We start from the raw sequence: 27,631 nt of genomic DNA, 5'->3' as shown, positions 1-27,631 counted from the left end.
CCCCTATGTGTCTGGAGTGTTTAACACAGTGCTCATTGGCGTATTTCTGCAGGTTGGGTTGGATAAAAACTTTTTGAAAAATCTCACGTGTGTACAATATTATTTTTAAAAATGATGTAGGGGAGATATTTGGTTTTTTTTTTAATACCATTGCTACGTGTGTACAAAGCCTTAGTTGAAACACTGGTACAACCTATCCCACAGTGGTGAATTTAAGTCAAGTTTAGCAAACATCTCAAATAACATGGTTACATTAGTTTAAACCTCTGCATATTTTTTTGACAATAAGACAGATGATTGGTTGCAGTGGATCAAACTTGTTGGTCAGTATTTAAAAAACCAGTACAGCAATATAGAAAATTACTTTTACGAGGGTGAAACACAATTTCCCACAAGTCTCAGTTTATTAAGTTGAGGCTGTCTGGCAATTTGGTTGAGATTTTCTCAAGACTGTCTTAAAGTGACTGGAAGTGGAGTACACACCACTTACCACTTTGTAAGCAGGAAGTGTTTGTGCAAAGAACATACCACCTACTAGTGCCGTAGAGATGGATCTAAACCATTTTCACGTCTCTACTGTTGACCATGTGAATATAGTTCGTAATTAAAACGTCAGTTAGATAGGTTAACAGAAACAGAAAGAAAATTCCGTTTTCAATAGATTGTTGTCGTGTAAACCAGGACCAAGGTTGCACAATATATCGCAAATATATCATAATTGCAATGTCAGTATGAGCAATACTCATATCCGAAGGACTGTTTGGAGTGTAATTATTGTTGGCCAAGTGTTTTGGTATATTTGTGTGTTGTGGTATATTCCAAGGGTTATATAAACTTATAGTTTATATCTTAATGTAATTTTTATCCAGTTCAGTACAGAGTCACACAGCAGCAGATGCCAAATGACATTGCACATAATGTTAAAGGTCACAGAGTGTAGTTTAGAGATTAGAAAGAGAGGACAAAGTAGGGCTGCAACTAACGATTATTTTGCTAATCGATTACTCTGTCGACTATTTTTCTGAACGGGAAATTTTTACAGGATTTGAACCAGGTTAAGCTACAACTATGCCACTTGAGGAGTTCTTGATAGAGCATATTTACAGACAAAGAAGATTATTCGTCGTAAATGCAAAATGAAGCTATGTTTTGTACAATGTTGGCGTAATTACTCCTCATAGTGGGTTGTTCTTTCAGCAAATTGAATGTTTTAGACTCTGTATACTCCAGTTAACAATTATTTGATTACTAAATTAGTTTATTTCAATAATTATTTAAATGATTAATTGTTTCAGCCCTAGAAAGAAGAGAACAGGCATATACCGTAACTTGTCTTGTCATTGCAGTATTTACAACTATTATTGCCAGGGCAAGATTTATATTGTACTAATATCGTCCAGCCCTAAAACCAATTTCAACATCAAAACTGGTTTTGGTATAGGAGAGAATAAAGCAGGCCAACATTAAGCTTCTGGCTTTTCCAAAGGCCAGAAGCTCTATTAAACCCTATTAAAAATGTATTATCAATTCTTAAAATTAGGCATCTGTGCCATAAAACACGCTCATTTAAAATGAACGCTTCCATTTCTGCCAACGAGGAATGGTCAAATATCCAGCCTGAATTATGCCACAAGCTCGTTGATGGCCACAAAGAGTGAGTTGTTGAGGTGCAACTTGCCAAGGAGTTTGTAACCAAATATTAGTGAAGGTGTGTTTAGACTTGCGCACCAAGTTTTTGAAAATCATTAAACCTGTACCATGTATCAATGTTTCACCTAGGAAAAAAAAGAATGAGTTTGATCAAATGAATCATAAAAAGAACCCAGATAAATTACTTTCATGCTGCTAAGGAATGTATGTAAATGTATTTAATGAAAGACTGTTGGGTAAAATTTATAATCTGAATGCAGTGTGTGGGCTTAGGTCTACCCTTTTCCTCTCTGTCGTAGATATTAAAAAATATATTTTTTAAGCAAAATGACATCCAACTGCTCGTATTGCAGAACTAAAATTCTCATTTTGTGTATGTAGTGTATATGGTAAAGTACTCACCGTTTAATTCAAAAAAAGTGCTTAGAAAACACAAAGCAGTTCTCAACCAGTTGTTGAGTACATTATTGAACTCTGAACTTGAATCAAATCATCCTGTTTTGAACACCCAAGTTTTTTATCGCAGTCTTACAGTCAGTTCAGCTTTTTTGTATTATTGGCATTTTGCAGCTTGTATTTTGCACTTTGCTCCTGTAGCAATGGTTTTATTCTTTTCTTTACGGAAGTGAAGATATTTTAAATAACAGCACCGTGATGTTTTTCTGCCAAATTAAACACCTCTTTAGAACAGTGGGATCTGCACCTGAACTCATTTTCAAGCTGCAACAATTTTTATGGGGAGAGGGTTTGGTGGGATTTTCAACAAACTGGCTACTGTCTGTATACCTTCTTTAAATTTCTGTTATGCTCCCATGAGAGCTTGAAGTTGAATGCAGGCACCTAAGGGAATAGTGCCAAGTGTCGGTGTGAGTTTACAAGGTTTCAGCGTGTTATAATGTACCCCATCCTCTGCAGCTGTGAGTCTATTATTGTGAGTCATTCAGAGCTGCTTTCTCATCTTAAAGCATTTTCAGTTGAGTGAAAAAATAAATCCTTTGTCATGCATTTTGTTTGGGAGGTCAGTGAATCCCTCTGCTCTCCTGCATGATTTTTTGGCTTTAGGATCCCATTGTTTCTGTCTTAGGTTTGAAAAGAAAAGAGAAAGGCCAATGTGCAAACTTGGCTCAGAGATTGCTCTCTGAGGCTTTCTGCTGAGCTGTCACTTCTCTGAGCTGAGCTAAGCTGTTGAACTGGCCCTAACAAAGGAGCAGGAAACTTTGTTGTTTCTCAGCACTTTTGTGAAGTGGCCCTCTCATATGTGCCAGTATAAAATATATAGAAAATATAATCTTTCTCTTTTGTTTCCCATAGGGGTTGTAAAAATTTAAGCTCAGTCGATGAATATGCAGCAGTTACAAAAAGCAACATTATGGGCTTATCAGACTTATTCCAAGTGTCATATGCTGTGTTTGCCAAAAAGAGACTATTTTGTTATTCTGCTGCGTAGCTCTGAGTGACATCTTGTCTGTAACTGTCCCTCTTGGGCTTGTATTCGTAGCCATTCAACATTTTTTCTCATTTTGTCTCATTAACGTCAGCCACCAACTTCAGTCAGTTATTGGGATTTTAGGTTATACATCCAAATCAAAGTACTGCACAATTGTACAGTTGAAGGAATATAATACATAGTTTTTGAAAGTTTTCACAAATAAAAATCTGAAAAAGGAGTTTTACTTTTCACTTTTATTTATAAAATATTTGATAACACACCTACCCACCCCTGGACATACATTTCAAGGGGAATGAATACTTGTAAAAGACACTATGTTTAACTGTATGCTCTTATCATTTATGGGTGATAAAATGGCAATGTGTAATAAAACAGAATGTCTTATCATGTTTCTCCCTTCGTCACAGGTCCTGCTCAGGTTCCCATGATGTCTCCAAATGGTTCAGTGCCTCCAATCTATGTGCCTCCTGGATACGTCTCACAAGTATTCACTCCAAACTTCTCATCCTAGTCGAGCTTTGTCCATTTCTGATGTTTGCAGCGCATGCTCATGTATGTTTCCTTCTAGATCATTGAAGAGAACGGAGTGCGGAGGGTTCTGGTTTTACCTCAACAACCAGATTTCCACCCTGGGGGTCATTCCCCACTCCACCACCCTCCTCCGCCACCCCATGCACACCTGCCTGCCTTCATCCCGCATCCCGCCATGATAGGCCCGCCGCCTCATCTGTACACAGGCATTCCAGGGGGTGTGGGGGACATGAGCTCCCAGTATATCCCCCAGTACCATCCAGCTCATATCTTCTCAGAACAGGGTGAGTTGGAGAGAGTAAGGCCTCTGAAATTTGCTCGTTGGTTTTTATGTGTTCCTCTAATGAACTGTGAGTTTGTTCTCTTTTACAGATTCTCACTCCCAACATGGGCGCCAGTCTTTTCTTCACAGAGATGACAGGGCGAGCAAAACACACGAACGTCTCCAGAAAAAACTGAAGGAGCGTCAGGGAGGAGGCGGGCAGGTGAGGGACAGTCCCCCGTCTTCACCACAGAAGTCCTGCAGCAGCCCCCCAACGGTGGACATTCAAAACGGCATCGGAACAAAAGGGCTTGACACAGAGCACAGGCATGGGGTAGCCTGCTCCGACAAGGGAAAAAACGGAGAGTCAAGAGGTAATGTGAGGCTTGCTTTAGGAGTCTATTATGGTTTCACACTTTTGACACCTATAATAAAACTGAACACCTTTCAGTGGTTGGTAAAGTGTTAAAGTGCTATTCCATTACAGACATTTATGTTGAAAGAAATCATGTTATTTTGTTTAAAGGGGTTCTTATAAACTCTGGAAAACCTTATTCCGTTCTGTAAAAGATCGATCCATCCCCCCCATCCCATCCCTACCTCCCTCCTCCATCCCATACCCTCCCTCTGTTTTTGCAAATCCCATATATAAAGCCAACTTTTGCTTTTATGAATAAAAAATGGCTAAAAAGCCAAATAATTACTCTGCATTATTTGTTAAATTATAAACTGATAATTTCTGTCGTTTGAGTTTTTCTTCTTTTCTGTTATTTTTTCTCTCCAGAACTCGACAAAGAAGCTCAGGCCCTGTTTACACTTTTGAGCAACATCAGTAAACCAGTGGTTGGTATTCACTATTACATTATTTTTACTGTCTCTGATCTAGAAATACAATATTTTTATTGCCTCTGCTGATATCTGCCAAGAGTTTTTGCTTATTGACAGGAAATATGTATTTGTTGTTTTATGAATTTAATTTACAAAAAAAATGCCATTAAGGATTAAAGTCTTTGTAAAAGTTACAAAACAAATATTTTTGGTAGAACGACCTGGTTAAGGGAACACAGGGAAAGTGTAGTGTAAGTAGAAAGAGGATGTTTTTATTTCCCAACCCTTTAAAACCCAACCGGTGGTCAAAGGCCAGTGAATTGAACTGTGGGAAGGAGAGGACTTAAGGTGAGGCCCCTGGGCTGAGGGTTGGAGTTACAGACTTGACCTGATTGAGTTCTTCCACATATGTATCCCCCCTGCAGTCAAGCTCAGGCTATTTTAAACCTCCAAACAGAATGAAAAATCACAGGGTTTCACAGTAGCACATCCCTGCAGCTAAAAAAAATCTTTACGCAGCTCTGCATTAGTTGGCATACTTTGATTCCTTCCCTCCCTAAGAAATGGGATTACTGTGGATATTTTGAAAATTTTAGAGCAAGATTATTATTATTAATATTATTATGTGGTAGTAATAATTATGTCCTTTTTGTTGAAACAAAATCATAAGAATCATATTTACAGTTAGTCACAAGCTTTGTAGAGGGCGTAGCAAACATTAAACAGAAGGTAACATCTAAATTAAACTTATTGGCCGAAGTGCAAAATGCTTTGTCTGGAGGACTACTTAACACTCCACATTGATCTAAACACGCCCTCACCATGGTCAAACATGGTGTTGGCAGCATCATGCTGTGGACATGCTTTTCTTCAGCAGAGACAGGGAAGCCAGTCAGAGTTGATGAGAAATCTAGGGAGCTAAATACAGGGCAATCTTGGAAGAAAATCTGTTAAAAGCTGCACAAGGCTGGAGATTGGCGCAGGGGTTCACTTTCCAGCAAACAACGAGATCAAACCTAAAGCTAGACCTACAGCACTGAAACTGCACTTTTAAACGTTTTTAAGGATCTTTTATTAACTACAGATTCACTTCAAAGTCGGCTGTTCTCTTGCATTTAGATCTGACAGCAGCCTTTGATATACTTGACCACAATATTTAGATCTCCCAACTGGACTTATTTGTTATAAAAGGCTCTGCACTGGACTGGTTTAGGTCTCATTTGTCTGACAGAAGATTCTCCTTAAGCCTCGGAGAATGTGTTTTTGTTCCCCCTGATGTGGAGTTCCCCAAGAATCAGGTCTTGGACCCATTTTATTTAAATGCTTCCCTTAAACTCTGATGCAGATTATGCTTTTTCAGTAAAAGCGTAATCATCCTTTTTTTACTAAAACCACTGTTTGTCTCACTGAGGTAAAGGTTTGGATGTCCTCAAATTCTTTTAACTTTACTGACAATAAAAATGACGTTAATATCTTTGGTCCCAGTGGAAATCATAGTGTCTTCTCCAGATCTGGGTAGCTTGGAGCAGTTAGTAAAATCTCCTGTAAAAAATCTTGGGGTGATCCTTGATTCAAACTTTAACCTTGAGACACCTTGAGATTAGTTCTGTAATAAAGAGATCCGTTTTTTAAACTGAGACTTTTGTCTGAAGTGAAACCAATTTGATCTTTTAATGATTTTGAATGGTTGACTCATGCCTTCGTTAACTTCCAGCTGGACTTCTGTACTTCTGTCTGGTTGTGTTAGTCAGGCCGGCCCCTCATAACTCTAGTGAGTTAGTTCACAACGCTGCAGCTCATCTTTTAACACGAACAAAAACGCGCAAACTTATCTCCCCAGTGCTTGCTTCCCTTTACTGGCTCACTGTTTGTTTTAGAATCGATTTTAAAGCTTTATTGAATACCAATAAGGCCCTATTAGAATGACTTGGACCTAAATTGAAAAACGGGAATTGAGAATTTTTGGCAAGACTTAAAAATTGATGCTTACAGACACTCTTAGTCCAGTCTGCATGAGCTTTAGCTCATGAAGAAGAAGGGGCAGAAATATCAATACCTAGATGTGCACAGCTGGCAGAGACATGCCCTACAAGATTGAGTTTTAACTCCAGTTAAAGTTGGTTCTGCAAACCGGTGAAAAATAGTTGATACACATTAATGGATTTTAATTTGTGAATGAAGTTGGAAAACCGTTTATTTTTATTTGTTTTCATTTCCGTGTAATGTTTATTTTTTCCTACACATTACATTGCAATACACTGAGATGGCAGTTGAAAGGGAAATAATGTGAAAGTTCAGGATAGGTGTAAATAGGTTAAAAATGCACTGTACAGACATTATATGTGACTCATTAAACTTTAATATTCTAGGTATCAGACATCCAGGCCAGAGGAGCAGTGGTCAGCTGGAGTGCACCCACCAGACCAGAGGATGAAAATAACAGTGTGGAGGAAGACACTAGCCTCCCAGAGGCCCTCAGCTATGAGGTTTCCTTCTCTATCAATGGCAAAGATGGGATATACCAGAATGTTAACAGGTGAGTACATTAAGCAGGAGACCATAGAGCTCAGAGCTAACCGATTCCAAAGATTTTGCTATCAACATTACTTAAAAATTCAAAACCATAATTTTTATTTTTCTTGGAACAGTGTGCATGAACTAAGTGCAACTTTAGAAAACCTTCGACCATCAACAGACTATTGTGTCAGGTTAGTATAACCCTCCTGCTTCCTTTAATTTGTCATTTCACAGTGGAACTATGTGTAAACACTTTGTTGTCCCTCAGGGTCCAGGCAGTATGTAACTGTTTACTGGGAAGCCCTTCGGAAGCTGTGAGCTTCACCACATTAAGCTGTGAGCCAGATCCTCCAAGTCCTCCCAAGAAGGCCAGCGGGACCAAAAACACACTTGTACTCACATGGAAGGTGAAATCTTCATTCTGTGTGCAAAGATTCAAAGAACAATACATCAATAGAAATCTATATCTATATCTGCTGCCTGACGTATGATGACTTGTGTATGATTCCTCTACAGGCTTCCTGTGACAATGGTTCTAAAATAAAAAATTATATTCTTCAATGGGATGAGGTAAAATGTTTATCATGATAATCTGCTGTTTACAGTTTTATATGTGAAGCTTTGATTTAAAGTTACTGGTAAACTAAGAAGATTGTTTTCTCAAGGGGAAGGGCACAGGCACCTTTGAACAGTGCTACTATGGACCTCTGAAGCAGTATCGAGTGACCAAGCTTCTTCCAGCTTCAAGATACTCCTTCCGCCTTGCTGCAAAGAATGACATGGGTGTAAGGTGAGCACACTGACGGGGCCTTTAAATTCATTCACATTTTCACATTTTGTATGTTACAGCCACAAAACTCTACACATTTTATTGGTATTTTTTTCTGATAGACCAACACCAAATAGCACACCACTGTGAAGCAGAAGGAGAAAGATACTAGGTTTCTAACTGTTTCCGTAATTAAAGATGTAAGTTATTTGGGCTTGTGTTTTGCAGCTTCTTACAGATATTCTTCCAGGATTGTATGTAGCTCCATCCAGCTGGCTTCTTAACTCTGACCATCTTCGGTTTCTCTGCTGAAGAAAAGCACCTTCACAGCATGATGCTGCCACTGCTATGTTTCACTATGGGAATGGTGTGTTCACAGCGCTGTGCAATTTTAGCTTTGCTTGTTGGCCAAAAGGTTACATTTTAGTTTTACTTGTCCAAACCATCTTCTTCCACATTTGCTGTGTCCTTCCAAGGTTTGTGACAAACAATAAACGGGACTTCTTATGGCTCTCAAAAAAGGCCTTTCTTGTCCCTTTACATGAAGGCCAGATTTCCAGAGTGTCGGATTAATGCCCTGTCCATAGATTTTCTCCTATGAGCTGGGGGACCTCTGCAGCTCCTCCAGACTTACCATGGACCTCTTGCACTCTTTTGATTTATGCACTCTTTGCCAGACCTATAGATTTAGGTAGAAGGTCATCTCTTGGTAGGCAATTGTGGCTGTTCTTTCTGTCTTCAGATAAATAGTGAGATGTTTATTGCTGGGAAGACTTTTTTTCTAACATAATCATGATTTAAACAACGTTCTATGTTCCTTGGTCTTGGTAATGTTCAGCCTCTGAGCCTTCAGAGAATTGCTGCTCTTGTACGAATATTAAACAAACCACATGTGGACTCTACTTGTTATTTCTGAATTTTATTTAAAGTTAGCAGACTAAAGGGGCTGAATAGAGACGCAAATCACACTTTATATTTATGTGCTACTTTGTGTTGGTCCATCAAAAATGATTGTAAGCTATGACTGTGTGGCGATAACATGACAAGATGTGAAAACATTAAAGCAATTGGAACATTTTTTTCCTTGTGCTGTCCATGCTGGAATATTTCCCATATCGTACCCTCACTGTTGTCCATTTTTATGTTACCGTTTTGTTCCGTATAACTGTCCTCATCTGTATGTCAATGTGCATGTCTCACTCTGTCTATTTGTCCCATTCTCTCCTGTCGTATGTCTCTTTCTGTCCTCCCCAGCGAGTTCAGTGAAGTGGTGGACCTGTTCACCTCATGCAGTGTGCCATTGCCACCCTTCCCTCCAGAGCTGGAGATGGCGGGAGTGACCTTTCTTAGTATGAAGTGGCAGAGGCCCAGCAGCTCGCCTAAGGAGGATGACATCTACTATACTCTTGAGATGGAGGAAGAAGGCTCGGTATATCTCCTGGTTTAATACCTCATTTCATAATTTTATCTACTGTCTGGTGGGGGGTTATTTTTGCACAAATTCATAGGTTTTACTAATTGAATGTCTATTGGTTTATTTATTTTTTGAAGGTTGTAAAGTTATTATTTACCAATCAACAAAAGCCAGATTTGTCAGGGACATAAATGTAATAGTAAATATGAATCTGAAATTACAGTTGATATAAAAAGTTGTACACACAAATTGCTTTTTATGTAAAAAGGAAAAAAACATTAGAGCAAAATAAACCTTTTCTGAGCTGTTTCCATCTTTTAATTTGACCTGTAACCTGTTGAAGTCAATTGAAAAACAAACTGAAATCATTTAGGTGGGTAAATACGAATCAAATACTAATATAATTTGGTTACATAAGTGTGCACACCCTTAGACTAATACTTTATTAAAGAACAGTTTTTTAAACACTCAGTTTCTTTGGGTAGGAATCTATTAGAATGATCTTGGCTTGACTATATTTCCCCACCCTTTGCAAGAACGTTCCAAATCTGGCAGATTATTATGACATCTCCATTGCAAAGCTGTCTTCAGACCACCCTACAAATTTTCAATTAAATTCAGCTCTGAGCTTGGCCATCCCGAATTTTCTAGTTGAGTCGGGTTGTTTTGTATGTTTATTCTTGGGTCACGTCAATACTTCATTTTTAGCTTTCCAGAAGAAGCTTGAATGTTTGTGCCAACATGGATAATGGTATTCTGCTTTATAATTCCCTCCACCCTTACAAAGACTCTAGTTGTAGCTGGTGAATAAACAGTCCCAAATCATAATGCCTCCACCACTAGACTTCTGGGTGGCTATGATGTTCTTTTGCTTTTGGGCAGTGACATTTTTGCAATTAACATACCTCTTGAAACTTTGGTCAAAAAGTTCAACTTTGGTTAACATATTTTCCAACCAGTTTTGTGGAGAGTTTAAATGTTTTTCTAAACTTTTGAGGGCTTCAATGTTTTTGTAAGTAAGGAAAGACTTCTTTCTTTTCACCCTATCCCATATTCATTCTGGTCAATTTTAGAGGGACGTTCAGTTCTTGGTAATGTCACCAATGCTCATATTTTCTCCATTTGATGATAACAGCCTTTACTGTGTGCCTTAGTATATCTTCTGCTTTGGAAATTCATTTGTACCCTTCTCCTGACTGATACCTTTTGACTGTGAGATCACTCTGATGCTTTGGAAGCTCCCTGCAGCCCATGGTTGTTGCTGTAATATGCAACTAAAAAACATAATCAAAAACCTACAAGAAAAACTTAATGTGTACTGACTCCTGTTAACATTACTTGGAATACAGTGCGTCATGCTGAACACAGCAACCCCGACTTATTAAAAACATTTTTTATTTCTGTTTTTAATTAAATTGACTGGTTCTGGTAATGGTTCACATTAAAGGTGGAAAAAGTTCTCAAATTATTTATCTTGCTTTACATCACAAAGATCTGCCACTTATCTGCAGTGTGAAGACTTTTAATATCCACTGTAGTGGAAAATTGTCTTTCAGAATCTTTTTTTCTCCTATCAGTTGTGTCAAGAATCAAAGTACATATTGGTTCACACATACTTTTGTAGTTGGTGCCACCACAAGCTGCCACCTGCAGGTTTAGCTGTTGAAACGCTGCAGTTCCTTTTACCTCTGTTGCCCCCCAACCCCCGAGACCCTCTTATTTTTTTGTGCTTCAGTGATTTTTGAGTAAATCATTGCTCAGCTGGTGGTTTTGTTTCTCTCCCGTACATCTCTGTCCCAGGGATATGGCTTCCAGCCAAGCTATGACGGTGACGAACTCTCCCACACCGCGAGGAATCTCCGCAGGAGCACCAAGTACAAGTTTCGGGTAAGCAAGCTCTGCGAGGTGTTAAGTCAAAATGGGTTATCTTCAGGTTTAATTTAGGAAGCAGTGTGTGTATGTGTGAAAGGAGCAAGCTTTCAGAAGTGGGAAGGAGTGGGGTGGTGGTGCTGAGCCCCGCGTTTGCCATATGACTCATCCGTTTACAGGATTCTGCCAGCAGAGCAGCGGGCAGCTGAAAGCATCAACAGGCCAGATCCAGTGTTGATCACATGCAGGGCCCCAGTGAGAAGCTAGTTGAGCAAAGTGTTTCACCAATACATAACCCTTTGGCTAGCAGTAATCTCGCCGTGTTTAGATACACTGTTGTTTCTTTCTTTCTCTATCGTAGTAGATTTTTGTGCTTTTTCTGCAAGCTTCTGTTACCTAATGATTTCCTATTACTTTCTCTTCTGGTGTTTGTCATGCTTCCCTGATAATGGTCTTTTTCCAGCTGCATGAGACAACCGCAGTTGCACTTTTTTCTATTATTTCCCTCTAGGACATGCGATAAAATGAAGGTGTGGACCATAAAAGAAATTGTGAGGTTTATGCAATAAGCCAGAGGAATGGGAGCAATAGGTTTGAATGGCTTTATCACCGAAACACACTAACACATGTCCGAATGATAGAAAACCCTCTCTTTCTCATTGGAATTATCCAAATACACGGTGTAAAGAGAATCTGGGGGCTGCATTGTTTGTCTTGGTTTGGTATATGAATGAACTCTGTGCAGCAACATGGAGATTTCTGTGTTATTGCTGAGCTTTTTCACTGAAATGCAACTAAAACTGTATTTGCTCATAGCATGACTACAAAGTTTGTGGTGTTTCAACACTTCGGTTGTAAGGCTTCTGCGGATTTAAGTAGTACTGTGTGTTATTAGTCTTAAGTCATTTTGCCGTAATTGCAGGCATAATGCAGTAAATGTGCAGTAATGCTTCTAATGACTTACAAGTAAATCAGTAAAAAAGTTAATTTATTTTAGTAACGTAGTTCTGAAAGTGAAACCCACTGGTACAGGCTCATTACACAGAAAATTATTAATGCTTAGCGTTTATTTCTGTTCATTTTGATGATTATGACTTATGGCCACTGAAGACACAAACATAATTTTTTTCAATTACATTATTGAATAAGACAAATAAAACATCGACTTTCAGTACATAAATAGTATGTTGTAGCCACTTTATGGCCTACAATATCAGAGAAAATCTTATTTGGCATTCATTGTAGACACCTTCCACAAAGATGGTAAGACACGAAAGGTTATTTTTAGAGAAGATGGCGGTTCAGAGAGCTGTATCCAAGTATATTAATAGAAAGTTTACTGGAAGAAAAAAAGGGGGGAAAAAGGTGCACAAGCAACAGTGATAACTGTAGTACATTAAAAAACTTGGTAGAAATTGACACGATATGGGCTGTGCCTGGACTCAGCAGCTCAAGAGCTCTGCAAATGCAACATTCCTTATGTTAAGCCATTCCAGAGACGTCTTGCCTTGGCTAAGAAGCAAATTAACGGGACTGTTACTCATTGGTCCAAAGTAATAGTTCCAGTTACATTTAATTTTGTATTTCATTTGGAGATAAAGGTCCTCGATTATGAATGGAGGGTTTAAGAGGCAACTTGGTTTCTCTCCCCTCTCAGGGAGCCATGTCATCTGCTGGTGTTGGTCTACTGAGTTTTCTCAAGTCCAAAGTCAGCATAGTTTGAAATCTCATTTTCCAGCAGGACTTGGCTCTTGCCCACTTTGGCTAAAGTGATGACCATAGAGACACCATGCTTGACCTTATCTAAAACCCCATTGAGAGTCTATATGGTCTTGTCAAAAGGTTGATGGGACACCAAACCCAACAATGCAGACAAGTTAAAGGCTAATATTAAAACAACCTGGGCTTCCTTCAACTCCATGTCACGCTGCTTTAATGCAGTAATTAATGCTAAAGGAGTCCAGACCTCTTATTGAATGTATTCTGTATAAAAAATCTAATATTGAAATTTTCAGAAAATCTTGGGATTTCATTATCTGAAAGCAATAATCCTTAATAGGAACAGAAGTAAATGATAGAAATAACACTCAGTGTGTAATGAACCAGTATAATATCCATTTTTCACATTTTGAATTGAATTACTGAAATTAATAAACTTTTTGATAATCTAGTTTGAGAAGCACCTGTAATTGCATCATTAGCCCTTCTACACTTGCACAGGCAACCTGTTACCAGCATTATGGCAGAAAATATGACTGCTCACTGCCTCTATTTGTGAACTTTAACAAGGTGGCAGCATACAACTCAGAAGGGAAGAGTAACCCCAGTCAGGTTGTGGAATTTATCACAAAGCCAGACAGACCCAGCTGTCCCTGCAGGCCTGTCATCAGAGGAAGAGTCCAACCCGACAGCTTCAAAATGGCCTGGGGTGAGTTTCTCTTCCAAAATCCTCTCATGCTTTCTTATAGTTGACAACACGACTGGTCCAGTTTACAGATTGGCTTTTCTCTTGGAGCTCTGCCCGACATTAGAGGAGACGGATGACATCCAAGGTAGTCTGTACACTGGATGACATCAGTTCTTTTCTCTATTCAGACATCAGCAAGAATCCTTCATGCACATCACTGGACAAGCTCATCTTTCAGTGCTGAGCTCAATCTCTGTGTCCATTTTTGTTTCAAACAGAAAAATACAATGAAGATTTCTAAATTCTTTGTGTTCCAGAAAATTGAGTTTAAAAAGAAGCCACATCATGTTTACTTACAAAAGCAAATTCTTCTCAAAATATAAAGCTGTCAGTGAATTACCACCGTTTTATTGTTGTTGGATGATACTTTGCAAAGATATTTTTAAAGAATTAACAAAATAGTTCTAAAAGTATTAAAATCCCTTTTTTTTTACATTTTATGTTACAGCTATAAACTGTTGTTCACTGTTCATTTTCTTGGTGATGCAGCAAACAAAAGTAGTTCACAAATCTTAGATGTAAGTGCATTTGTATTCAACCCTGTTTACTCTGAGAACCCCAAGTAAATTCTAGTGTCTTCAATAGTAACCTAATTAGAAAATAGTTTTCATGGGTGTAATTTAATCTCTATATAAATCCAGCCTCAGGTTTGTTAGAGAATATTAGTAAACAAAAACATCATTAAGAACAAAAAGCACAGCAGACAGGCCAATGAAAAAGTCATAAAGAAGAACATAGAGAACATTAATCAGAGAAGCAGCCAAGAGGCTTGTATCAACTCTGGAGGAGCTGCAGAAATCCACAGCTCGGGTGGGAAAATCTGTCATGAGGACAACTACTAGTCATGCACTTCAAAAATCTGCCCATTATGAATAACTAGCAGAAAGTAAGTTGTTGTTTAAAGAAAGTCATATGAAGTCCAGTTTGCAATTTCCCACAAGCCTTGTAGGAGGCACAGCAAACGTGTGCAAGAAGATGCTCTTGTCAGATAAGACCAAAATTGAACTTTATGAAGAACACTGTGAAACATATTTGGGGGCAGTGTCATGCTGAAGTCATGCTTTAGTACGGACAGCGAAGACGATCAGAGTTGAGTAGAAGATGAATGAAGGCAAATACAGGGGCAATACTGGAAGAAAAGCTGTTAGAGGCTGAAAAAGACTGGTGCGGGTGATCACTTTCCAGCAGGACAATGACCATAAACATGCCACCAGAGCTACAATAAATTGGTTTGGAACAAAGCACATTCATGTGTCAGAATAGATCAGTCTACGCCCAAGCCTAAATCCTGTTAAGAATATGTGCAGTACTTGATGCAAATGGGCACAAATTTCCATCGTCATATGTGGAAATCTGAGACATAGCCTGTAAGACTAGCATCTTTAACTGTAGAGAAAGGAGGTTCTACAGACTTTTGACTGAAAGGGTTAAAAACAAATGCCGCGATTTTCAGATTTTTATCTGCTAAAAAATGTTAAAACCGTTTTCCTTCCTTATAATTAGGCACTACTTTGTGTTGGTCTATCACCTTCAATTTCTAAAATAATTCACTGAAGTTTGTGACAAAATGTAAAATCAAGAAGTGACGGGGTGTACAGGTTTCTGTACATTAGGTGTGCATAATCAGAACTATCAGTTGGTCGTCTTTAATAATCCACCTGATGTTTTTTTGTCTTTTTATTAAGAGCCCCCTAAAGATAATGGTGGAGCAGAGGTAACAAAGTATGCTGTGGAGCTGTCTGAGGGCTTAAACGGTTAGTTCCATTTCTCTGCTGAAAATGACACTTTGTAGTAATTAAAGTTTATTATATATTATTTTATAATAATATATAATTTAAGGTGTATTATACTGTTTGGAGCTAACTAAAATGCTTTTGGTTTTAGGTTTATTATGGGAGCTGGTATATTCGGGGCCAGCTCTGGAACACGCGTGTGACGGTTTGAAGCCCGGCTGCTGCTACCAGGCGCGGCTTTACTGCATAAGTGACGGGGGGCAGAGCCCGGTGAGCCACTTCATGCTGTAAATGTGTTGGCGTTTGCGCCCAAGACATTTGAATAGGTTCAATCGCTTCAAATTTAATTGGTTTGCACAGAGAAGATAAAAAAAAAGAACACCAAGATTGTTTTTAATGAGACCATCATGCAGACCTAATTATCTAAATGTTCATTCTTCCCCAAGCAATATCCACACTACATTGTATAGAGTTTTTTTTATATATATGTTTTCCTTTTTATTATTATCGATACATTACTTTGCTTGCTAATTGTTAGCGCTGGCAGCCAATGTTGGTGTGATTCATTTTTAAACAAAAAGGTCCAGATATGTGTTCTGTATACTGTGAGTTTTGATTTGAAATTGTCATTAAGTCAATCTCCTCTGTTTGGAGATTAGGCCACGCTTCCTTGTGTTTAAGTACAACGCAAGCCTGCTAATCTTTAACCCTCCCTGGATGTGTCAGAGGAGGTTTTTCTTAATTAGCTCAGTTCACCCTCTCTTCATTAATTTCTTTATCAGCCATTTGTCCATGCATGCATTTACTTGGGAAGGGGCTGGTAGATATGAGAGTCACCGTGACAGACGTACGCTTTTTTTTGGTGTAGCACAGTGTGACACAGCACTCACATGTTTTGCTGTGTCACTAAAAAGTTGGGTCTCTATTTTTGCTTGTGTGATAATCTAACTTCATCCATTAAAAGCAGCATATTTCTATGCATGCTCTTGTATGTCTAAACAATGCACTCAGATTTGTCTCCTCTCTACTCTGCTGTTGCCTGATAAGCTGGTGAAAAGGACAGTTGTTTCCAGTGTCTTTTGTCAGGGCTAGTGAGAGGATGGTGTGAGATTGTCAGCTATTTTGTTTTTCTTGGTTCCTAATTGGTGCGTTTTATTCTCTCGCAAGCTGTCAGAAACCCTGCAGGTCCAGACTCCCGCAGTGCCCCCAGGGCCCTGCCTACCCCCTCGGCTGGTGGGCAAGCCCAAAGCTAGGGAGGTGCAACTGCGCTGGGGTGAGTCATTGCTCTCAAACTTAGCTTTGTGTGGGATGCATTTCCAGCTTCGAGTGATGCAAGCATTTGTCTACTGAACTGCCTCAAAGCCAGGAACTTTAATTATGCACTGTCTTTTACTTTACCATTTCTGCATGTTAACATTTCCCTAACACCCCCATTTTAACCAGCTCCAATTTATCAACATCTTTTTGTGAAAACTACTCAGGTCCCCCTCAGGTAGATGGAGGAAGCCCAGTGTCCTGCTACAGTGTAGAAATCAGTGGACCACTGCCTGAGGAGAGCAGGGAGATTTATCAGGGCACAGAGCTGGACTGTTCTGCAGGAGGGTTATTACCTGGCAAGACCTACAGCTTCCGGCTCAAAGCAGCAAACAAGGCTGGGGTGAGAAAGATACACTAATAACAGAAGTATGAACTGTGCTTTACAGGAAATACTGACTTATAAATCTTATTGTCTTTAAATTGTTCTTGTTACTCTTTTGCAAAAACAGTTTGGACCTCTCTCAGAACGCTGTGAGGTTACAACTGGTCCTGGAGCCCCAGAGCAGTGCAAGGCGCCTTTGACCACATGCAAATCACCCAGTTGTGTTGTTGTGAGCTGGGAAGTAAGTGCAGTGCTAACTGAAAGCATCCCTACCCCTTCAGCTTTTTTACATTTTGTTACTTTACAACCCCAGTATTCACTGCCCATCACAAATGATCAATCTTATCCACTGTGAAAGATGGTGTTGACAGCATCATGCTGGGGAATGCTTTTCTTCGGTAGTAATGAGCAGGTGAATGGTAAGATGGATGGAGTTGAATACAGGGAAACCTCGAAAGAAACTTGTTCAAGTATGATTGAAAAAAACCTGGACATTTGGGTGGAAGGTCACCTTTTAGCAGGATAACAAACCTAATTCATAATCTGATGAATTAATGTTCACAGATGATTTTGGGTCCAGTCTGACAAACTGAGAATGGGGAGAAGTTTCAGTCTCTAGATGTGCAAAACTGGTAGAGACATACCTGAAAAAAGTTGCAGCTGTAATGGCAGCAAAATGTGGTTTAGAAAGACTGTCTTGGTCTATCACATAAAATGAGTTCAATTTTCTATACTGATATTTAGAGATGTCACTTCTACATCCATCATTGTGAGAACATAATAGACAAATTGCACACAGCTGCACTGTAATCAGTGCTCATTGTCACTGTTTGACTTCCAGACCCCTCCTTCCAACGGAGCTCCAGTGACTGAGTTTCGTCTTGAGTGGGGAGCAGCAGAAGGCAGCATGCAGGTGTGTTACAGCGGACCAGGACTCAGTCATGAAATGAAGGGGCTGCTGCCTGCAACAAACTACTTCTGCCGTGTGCAGGTGAGCATCACCTAGCACTTTTTTTGCACTTTTAGCACTGTTTTTATTTTAGCTTGCATATTGCCACTGTTTGGTTTTTTGATCAAATTTGAACTACTGTTTGAAAGAATCCCTCATAGTTAAAATAAGAAAAATATCTCAACAAAATCAAAATTTATACCAGGCATATTGATTAGGACATATCTGCAGCCTCCTCTGAGCCATTATTTTCAACTTGAAATGCATAAATTCATTTATCTTTTTAAGGGAAATATATGTCTTATAAAGCAGTGTTTTGCCATCTTTTCAGAAGGGTTGCTGCTTTTTGAATAATTCAGAGGTCATAGTACAGCAGCTAACTTCTTCAGGGATCTTCAGGGTAACTACAATTTTGAGGGACCTGTGTACCTAATTTAAGAAATCAGTACAAAGTACAGAGTCACTTCTCATTTGAAATCTTCTGTATACTGTAGTTCATTTTTTATATATTCTCTCCTTAGAGCTTTGCTGCCATTGTTGAAAACTATTAAAAAACACACACTTGTTGTTGTTGATATGTTTACAGTGGGGCTCCACCTTGTGGTCAAACATAGGCTATCCTTCTGTGTCCTTGAGGGCTTAAAATACTCTCTTGCCTCTTGTTGTGCAGGCTGTAAACGTGGCTGGTGTAGGGCCCTTCAGTGAGGCGGTGCTTTGCCAGACGCCCTGCTCAGTACCAGCAGCTGTCAGTAACATCTACGTACTAAAGGAGTCTGAGCTGCAGAAGTTTGAGATTTTAGCAGATGAGGACGACGAAGAGGAGGAAGTTGATTCACGCCCGCAGCTGGCCTTTTCCCCATCAACTTGCCTGGGAATTTCCTGGGACCCTCCATGTGATCACGGCTCCGAGATCACTTCCTACCTGATCGACCTCGGAGAGAGGCAACCTATTGTTGCCGGACCAGTAACCAAATACATCATCCAGCACCTGCAGCCCGATACCAGCTACAGGTTGGTGCTGCGTTTTTAACATTTCAGATTTCAAGATGAGCTAATTTTCCAATGCTGTTGATTCTTTATATTGCTTCTCATGATAGCAATAAAATTCAGTTAAACCACACCATTCATCACAAACATTTTAATATAGTATGCAGGGGTTTATACTGCGAGACACAAAAAGGGACAAATTGAAGCAATATATCATTTATTGCAATTGGTAAAAGGTCATGAAGCAGGTGTATTCCTGCAGAAAACTCAAATGAATGGCTATAGTTAAAGACTCTTATGTGTAATGTCCTTCACACAAGATCTGCTGCTTTATCAAACCTCTCCAAGGACTGTTGCTGGGTTTTGCACAGTCTTAAGCTCTATACATATTGAACTATCATCCAGCAGATATTTTTTATTCGAAGGCAGATACATTTTATTAAAGCTGTAAAATCTCTAGGTGTAAAACTACAGTCACTGAAGAACACCAACTCTATGAGCTCAACCTCTGCAGCACTTTGATTTTGTCACTTTTTCTCTCTCAGGATCAGAATCCAAGCCCAGAATAACCTGGGAACAGGGCCCTTTAGTCACACCTTTAAGCTTAAGACAAAGCCTCTGCCACCACAGCCTCCCCGGCTGGAGTGCACAGCCTTCAGCCACCAGACCCTCAAGCTCAAGTGGGGCGACGGCCCAGCAAAAGCCACCACCTCAGATGCCCCCCAGTATCACCTGCAGATGGGGGACAAGAATGGCAGGTCAGTGGATCAGCGGCTCGATTAGATGGGATTTCAAATCAAAAGTGTGAGAATTGATGCCTTTGTCAAGTTATAACCACAAACTTTGATGTATTATAGTGGGACTTTATGTTAGTGTTTTAAGGATTTCTTTTAAGAAGCACAAGAGGAGGGAAAACATGTTGATTTTTTTTTTTACAAAAACAAACCCAGAAACTTTGGGCATCTAGGAAGTTGTATCCAGAAAATTAGCATTGCACATCACCCCGAACACATCATGCCTACAGGCACACATAGAGGTGACGGCATCATGCTGTGGGATGCTTTTCTTCAGCAGAGACACGACATTTGATCAAAGTTGAAAGTAAGATGTCTGGAGTTAAATACAGAACAAAATCTGGAAAAAACAAATACTGTTAGAGACATGAGGCTGGGCGGGGTTCACTTTCCAGCAGAGCAAAGACCCTCAACATACAATCAGAGTTACAGTGAAAGGGTTTACATCAAAGCATATGCATTTGTTAGGATGACTCAGCCAATGTCCGGCCCAAAATCCATTACATAATCTGTGCCACGACTCTCCATCCAATTTGATTAAGCTTAATCTATTTTATAGCAAATTCTAGCATTTTTACTTGGTGGTATCAAAGTAAAGGGGTTTGAATGCAAATGCCATCCACACTTCTTAGATTTTTATTTGTAAGAATTACAAAAATCACGTATCATATTTCTTTCAGTTCACATTTATGCACTACTTTGTTTTGGTTTATGGAGTCCTGCAGTTTTAATGTGGCCAAATGTGAAGCAGGTAAAGAGATGAGATTGTTTCAACTGGGCTCTGTAACTGAAACCAGGAATGTTGGGTCTTTGGGCTCTTTAGTGATGTATATTTTCCCACAAAAAAGTCCCTGCTTTCATTTCCTCCTTATTTACTGTTTCCTCATTAATTCCTATTCCTTCCTTTCTTCATGTTATGTCATTGCAGATTTATCTCCTTGTACAAAGGTCCATGCCACACACACAAAGTCCAGAGGCTTAATGAGTCTACCTCTTACACGTTCCGCATCCAGGCCTTTAATGAGGCGGGCGAAGGGCCCTTCTCCAGTGTTTACACATTCACCACCCCACGCTCTCCTCCGCCTCCTGTAAAAGGTACCATGCGACTTTTTTCCTTTTCTTTTCTTATTGTTCAATTCCAGAAACACATTCTGCTGACAGCTAATGTGCTCCGCTTTTAACCTCATTTGACCAAAGCTGGGCTTTTACTTGAAGAAAGGCCAGGAGCCACAGATTTGTAGGCTGTCATCTATATTACGGTTCTTCGGCTTTGTGGTCTGTTCGCTGTCAGACTCTGCAAAGCCTCTTTTGATCCTACACAGTGGAGTCAATAATGAGGGTGTAGGCTTTATTGTCAGTGCAGCAGCCCTTTTGTATCTGGCAGTCATGTCCCGGACAGCCTGTGTTACTCAACACTGTTTGTGAGGTCCTCTTTCAGGATAAAGGGGGTTTATACTAACGGGTTCTTATAGTCTGCAGTCAGTCTGCTATGAAGACTGTTTTGAGATTAAAATTGCACTTACAGTCCAGTTCAGTTGCTTAAAATGCCACCTTCCTGTTGAGGAATACGCTCTGTCATGTGTCTCTCAATTAGACGAAGCTTTATGCATTTGTTTGGAAGTTTAAAGTTATCATGACGAGGCTAAGAACAACCTCACCATCATAATCAAAGGTCAAATCAAGAGTTTTGTGGCCGATGTCCGATCACTGATTTTTGTGAAGTTCCAATTTCTCTTGTATTGAAGTATAATTATAAAAATGTTATGTATTTTGTCTACATTTTCGTTGAACTGAAAAGGTACCAGTCCTAACTATCAGATTTTATAATCAAATGATTTTTAATAAAAGCATATACTCTCAAAGAGCCCAAGGTTACAGCGCTGCGGCCTCCGCATCACTGGAAATGCAACAGTAATTTGTATTTTTTTATACACCTTAGAATGTAAAAGTGCACCGTATCACAAGACATTTAATGTCTCTTTAGAAATCCATTCAAAGTAACTAACAGTTGTGTCTGCTGCGTCTGCATGGTGGATTCTATATGCTGTAGGAAAGCTGGCCAAAGCATTACACTTCCACCTCCATGCTTCACAGTTGGAAGAATACTTTTTTTTCATTGGAAGCAGTATTCGGTTTACACCATACATGTCCTCTGTACTGGTGACTAAATAACTTTAATAATTTTAAATGAATTTCACCAAAAAGCATTATTACAAAAATCTTTTTCTGTTTTGTTTCTTTTTAAGAGCGCAGTGGTTTCCTTCTTGCACACCTCCCATGAAAGTTACACTTATCCCGTCTGATTCTGATTGTACAGACATGTCCTTTAACATTAACACTACCACAAACGTGCTGCATTTTAGGGATTTTGAGGACTTCTTTTAGCATCTTGCGGTCTGCTATCGGGATGAACATGCCTGGATAGCCAGATCCTGGTATTTTGGTTTTCAATATCCTAAACTTGTAGACCTTTTGTTTACAGTGGAATACCTAAATTTCAACCTTTTGTAAGGCCTCTTTAAATCTCTTACCATGGTGTTCACTCTAACTTCAGCAGTCAGGAGCACAAACTATTTTATAGTTATTTTAACAAGGAATAAAAAGGGGTGACTTAGTTTGTTCCTCAGCAGAAATTGCATTTTTTATAACATTTTACAAGACTTTTTGAAAGTTTTTTTCTCAAGGTTTAATTGTTTAGTTATAATACTTGAATCTCTCATTACTGTCAAAATTGACATTAAATATACATATGTTCAAGCATGTTAGGAAAACACAAGGCTTTCATAGGGTGTTGTGATCACTGTATGTGATGCAGAAATTTACAAGGTTAGAAGTTTAAGCAACCAAGGTAAAGACTATTAGGTTTTTTGGGATCTTCCCTTATACTTGTGGAATGATGTCTAAGTTGTGAGATATTACTAGTGAGACCTAAGGCTTGTTGCTGTTTATGTCCTTTTCTTGATTCTGAGCTTCTTTGAGCAGAGCCTGGAATTGTTTCCATTTCTTTAATTAACTTATGGCTGTCTTGTTTTTCCACCTTCAGCCCCTAAAGTGGAGCGTCTCGATGAAAACTCCTGCGAAGTCGCATGGGAGGCCCTACCGCTCATGAAAGGGGACCCGGTTATCTACTACCTGCAGTGCATGATGGGAAATTCAGAGTTCAAACAGGTACCTGTGCAGCGCCAAAAGTTAACTTTCTCATTGCCTCCTTTTGCATAACCTTGAGCTGACCCATCATTCTTCACGGAGGCAGTTCGGTGCAGATCAGGATACAGATGGGTTCAGGGCTGTGTTATTGTCACTGTGGTGCTGCAGCACTCTGTATTGTCACTGCTGGATTCAAATAGTCTATTATGCAAAGGTCGTTGATCCATGAGTCTTCCCAGGTGCCTTGCCCCTGCCAGCTCATTCATCCCTCATGATGGCCTGCAGCCATGTTAACATGGAATGATGGCTGCAGCAGGGCTATGCTAATATGGCATCACATGTGGCAATTGAATCAAAAAGCTGAATATGACTTGTGAATTACATCTTCATTGTTTTATTCTCATTGTTTGTCTCAGTGGGGTTAAATCTCATATAATGTTTTTAGGAGGAGACATTATTCTTGATGCTTGCAGGATGTTGTATAAACAACATATGAATCATTTTAATTCCTTTTGTACATCTTACACCCTTTCCCTGTTTGTAGTGGAGTAGATTTTCTTTTTCAGTTTTGACTATCTTTTTTTAAACAATGAAATCTTGATTTAAATCAAAGTCATTTTAATTTTACTGGCTGTTTTCTCAGTAAAGAGAATTTAAAAAATGTGTCACTCTTGGAACCCTGCAGATCAGACTCTCAGACAACTGGTTGGCAAACAGCTTAAAGCAGATGGCTTCTCATAATATGCTAATGTCACCACAAAAATATGATTTTCCACATTGTTGCAACCACAAACAGTCTTTTTTGGGATTTTATGTGATAGACCAACACTAAGTAACACATAATTGTGAAGTGGAACATGCTTTTCAAAACGTTTTTCAAATACAATTCAGAGAAGTGTATTTGTATTGAGTCCCAATGAGGCAGTACTTTGCAGAACCAACGTTTGGGACAGTTACAGCTGTCAAGTCAAATCTTAGTTTCTGTCTCCAATAGTTTAGCAGTTTTCTACAGACTGATACTTTTGCCCATCCTTATTGAAAAGCTCGAGCTCTGTCAAATTTTAACTGGGGCGTACAAGTTTGCAACACATTCTTAATTTGATTTTGTTCTCGACTTTGACTGGGCCATTCTAATACATGAATATGCTTTGATGTAAACCATTCAGGTGTAGGGCTGGCTATATGTTTGACGTGCTGACGTCAAGTATTTTGCAGCCTTTAACAAGATTCTTTCCAGCATAACCCAGTGATCAAGCTCCATCCATCTTTTAAACATATCCACAACTTTATTCTGGTCTTCATGATTCCGTTTGTTCACCAGTGATCTCTAACAAACCTCTGAGGCTGGATTTATATTAAGATCAAATTTTGGTAATTGGTTTCTCTGGATTTTATTTAGGGATACCAGAGTGAAGGGGTTAAACACAAATGCAGGCAACTCTTTTCAACAACTAATCTATCTTCTCTTCCTTTTTTAAAGGCTTTCAGAGGTTCTGCCACATCCTTCCACGTCCAGAACCTGCAGCCCAGCAGCGACTATCGTTTCCGTGTGTGCGCCATTAGGCAGTGCCAGGACGCCACGGAGCTCAGCGGACCTTACAGCCCTACGGTGACCCTCTCCCCGCAGCGAAACGACACGGTGTCTGGCAGCGGTGCGGCGGGCCCCGGCTCTAGGACCGGCGCAGAGTCCATCCGAACCAGACAGAGCCTGACGGACGAGCAGTGTGCATTTCTCCTCCTCATGGTTTTTGCAGTCATTGCCATCCTCATTGCTTTTGTCATCCAGTACTTTGTCATTAAATGAGGAGTCTGCTCCACCCGGCTGCAGGGTTATAGCTTTATTCTCCCTCCTCCTGCCCCCTCCATCTCTCTGTCTTGTGTTTTCTGAGTTGTACTTTAACTGTTTTCCGGTTTGGACATCGTAATCGCATTACCTGAAATGGGGTGCAGCAGGAGGATGTGTGTGTTTATAACTCAAGGATGTAACATCTCATTTGGCACCTGTGATTCCTTCCGGACTCTCCTAACTGTCAGCCCGCTCCAAAGTCGTGCTTTTCGTTCCATTCAGATTTATAATCCAAAACGATCGGCCTCCTGTGCAGAACGAGCTCTGAAAGCGTAGTGGTTCATTTTGGGAAAAGAGTTTGGGTGATGGTGGCGCATTTATTAAATGTATAGAAACTGTCCATATTTATATTTCTATCTCCGTGTCCAGTATGAAGCTGGTTTTGATAGATGTGCTCCAAAAATAGTTTGTAGGTTTTGTCTTTAGCCGACGTGCTTTTTGACTGTGGGACCTGAGGGGCCAGTGTTTGCACAGTGAGGTGTGTGTCCAGGTGTGTGTATGTACTCTGTGTAGTTTTTGCCACAGCTCAGACGGCTGGGAGGGCTTCACGCCCAGATGAAGGAACCTAACTCCCTTCCCCCCCACTCCATGCAGGAGTTACAGACACACAAAATATCTCTTTCACATTATAGAGCGTTCATTTAGCACTTTTCAACCTTTTTCAAGTTCAGAATGTTCAAGGATGCAAAAACAACTGAAGAAATGTTTGTACATTTTTGTACGACAAGGAGACGAGGATCAGCAGGTTAGTGGAGAAGAAAAACAGAATCAAAAGTATAAGGTTAGAAAACAAGAACCAAACTAACAGTGAATTCTAATTATTTTTACTATCATATAGTTATACTGTAGCTTGTTTTTACAATCATGCTGCTGCTTTACTCTGAAATATTGTCGTTCAGCACAAAAAATGTATGCTTTCTGGTATGTTTCTTATTTTGTTTTCTCCTCTGTAATTGATTTATGCACCTTAGTGGAAGAAAATGTTGACTGTCTGCATTTGGTTTTGGTCTTGTGATGCATTTTAGAGAGCACACTTTGAGATTGTGCAAGCCCTATTTGTGTTTTGGGTGTTTTTAAAAGCCGTAGTATTGCATAACGTGTCACTGAAACAGCTCATCTATCAGCAGAAATAAAAGTTTAAAAAAAAATAAGGAAAAGAAATCTATACACCAGTTGTTTCAGAGGCCTTAATTGGAGAGGGGAGGAAACAGTATATGAAGTTTTTTGTTCTTAATTTTCTCTTAAGTTTTGATGTTTTCCTTTTTTTAGTGTTAGAAAACACTAACGTGTTTTATTTCCTTTTACTTTGCAGCGTTCATTTGGTGTTAGTTATTAACATATGTAATCCTGAGAAAAATGAAAAGTAGTTCTTTATATTTAGATTCTTTTTTTGTTCCTTTTGTCAGTTCATACATGTGTGAAGTATATTTTTTTATAATATTGAAGTAATATATGTTAATACTCTCCACAGAAGATTAAAACAATCCTGAGTAGTCATGAATCACGGAATGATGGATACATAAATGTGTTATCATGCAAATCTAAAGTTTGCCTTTTCTCTGTATGTTGAGTATTTGTAACAGATTGCTGACACTGACTCGTCCTCAGTGATGATCTGGCTGTAAAGTCTAGTGTTTGGCAGATCTCTGCTGCTGCCGCTGGAAAAACAGAAACGAAACGCAGGTAATTTGCAAAACGTCCTGAATAATTACATGATCTGGTCTTTCAGACATTCTGATGTCTCCTCTTTGACACTGAAATAATTCAAATTCCTATTTTTGATAGCGATCGCAAAGTGTGCCATTTTAACACCTCTTCACCGTCTGGCTTGCTACTTTGGCTGGAGAGATTTAAAAAGGAAAAAAAAAAAAACTACAAAAATGTGTAAAATATGCACAAAAAAATAAGACCATTTTTATGTAATTTTAATGTTTGCAGTTACCTCATACACCGTACATTCCAAAAAGATTTGTTATACTATACATACTACCAGACATATCACTTTACAATGTTCGTTATGGGAAACATGTATAATCATAGATATGTATCTATAGTGTATCTGTATAGCCATGATATCTACAAAGGATCCATGCACAATAAACAATTTATAATTCTTCATCATGGTTGAAGTTTCAGCGTGTTTGTCTTTGCTTTCCTAGTGGTTTTAACCAAAAACATTTGTCTTGCAATGTGTTTTATAAGTTTTAAATTAGTATTAAGACTTTCTTAGTCCACAAGGAGGCGTTTGTCTCTGGCTGGAACAATATCAAAACACAAATACTGGTATCCTGAGTCAAAAGCTTTTGCTTATACGGTGTCTTAAAAAGGGTGTTTGCCACCTTACTGATTTCAGCTTTTTCTTTGTTAAAACTGCAATGTTTCAAATCGTCAAAATGTAAAAAGAATGATTTCATTTGTAAAAAAAAAAAAAAAAAAGTAATCCTCCAACCCCACATCACCCCTACCCCCTTACTAAATGATGAATTAAATGTCCAGCTGATAACTGTCAGTCTTGTAGAATCAAGAAAGCACTCAAATGGCACCTGTATGACAACATGAAGTAGGCTAAACTCATACAAACTCTACTGATCTAAGGCTGCAGTCTAAATGTTAAATATATTTCTCACATTGTCAAACAGAAGTGTGACTGATTTATTTCAAGTATTAATGTTCAAGACAAGCTACAGTGGGTGATTAGATTTCAGTGACATGGCTTTTTCTATAATGAGTCTCCCGGTTTCAGAGCAAACTAAAAAGACATTCAGCTGCCTTCCTCTAG

The 27,631-nt window shown here is 39.2% G+C and overlaps 1 protein-coding gene across 5 annotated transcripts in view; it reads left to right on the top strand.

The window, feature by feature from the left end:
- The window catches only part of fndc3a (fibronectin type III domain containing 3A), an 80,160-nt gene extending 53,190 nt beyond the window's left edge, over window positions 1-26,970 (top strand). For all 5 annotated transcript variants that reach the window (XM_047391250.1, XM_047391249.1, XM_047391251.1 and 2 more), the window contains 23 exons: window positions 3,508-3,584; window positions 3,669-3,915; window positions 4,004-4,267; window positions 4,678-4,736; window positions 7,091-7,257; window positions 7,370-7,429; window positions 7,507-7,645; window positions 7,755-7,808; window positions 7,904-8,028; window positions 9,262-9,436; window positions 11,222-11,308; window positions 13,580-13,718; window positions 15,443-15,511; window positions 15,642-15,760; window positions 16,658-16,763; window positions 16,972-17,147; window positions 17,257-17,370; window positions 17,971-18,120; window positions 18,749-19,089; window positions 19,611-19,823; window positions 20,788-20,954; window positions 22,903-23,027; window positions 24,487-26,970. In XM_047391250.1, the coding sequence (XP_047247206.1) occupies window positions 3,508-3,584; window positions 3,669-3,915; window positions 4,004-4,267; window positions 4,678-4,736; window positions 7,091-7,257; window positions 7,370-7,429; window positions 7,507-7,645; window positions 7,755-7,808; window positions 7,904-8,028; window positions 9,262-9,436; window positions 11,222-11,308; window positions 13,580-13,718; window positions 15,443-15,511; window positions 15,642-15,760; window positions 16,658-16,763; window positions 16,972-17,147; window positions 17,257-17,370; window positions 17,971-18,120; window positions 18,749-19,089; window positions 19,611-19,823; window positions 20,788-20,954; window positions 22,903-23,027; window positions 24,487-24,810 (3,497 nt within the window). In that variant the 3' untranslated portion in view covers window positions 24,811-26,970. The remainder of the gene's footprint in view (window positions 1-3,507; window positions 3,585-3,668; window positions 3,916-4,003; window positions 4,268-4,677; window positions 4,737-7,090; window positions 7,258-7,369; window positions 7,430-7,506; window positions 7,646-7,754; window positions 7,809-7,903; window positions 8,029-9,261; window positions 9,437-11,221; window positions 11,309-13,579; window positions 13,719-15,442; window positions 15,512-15,641; window positions 15,761-16,657; window positions 16,764-16,971; window positions 17,148-17,256; window positions 17,371-17,970; window positions 18,121-18,748; window positions 19,090-19,610; window positions 19,824-20,787; window positions 20,955-22,902; window positions 23,028-24,486) is intronic.
- The last annotated feature ends 661 nt before the right edge of the window (window positions 26,971-27,631 follow it).

Source organism: Girardinichthys multiradiatus, chromosome 18, assembly GCF_021462225.1.
Source record: "Girardinichthys multiradiatus isolate DD_20200921_A chromosome 18, DD_fGirMul_XY1, whole genome shotgun sequence".
NCBI lineage: Eukaryota > Metazoa > Chordata > Actinopteri > Cyprinodontiformes > Goodeidae > Girardinichthys > Girardinichthys multiradiatus.
This window is presented reverse-complemented; position numbering and strand designations above follow the sequence as displayed.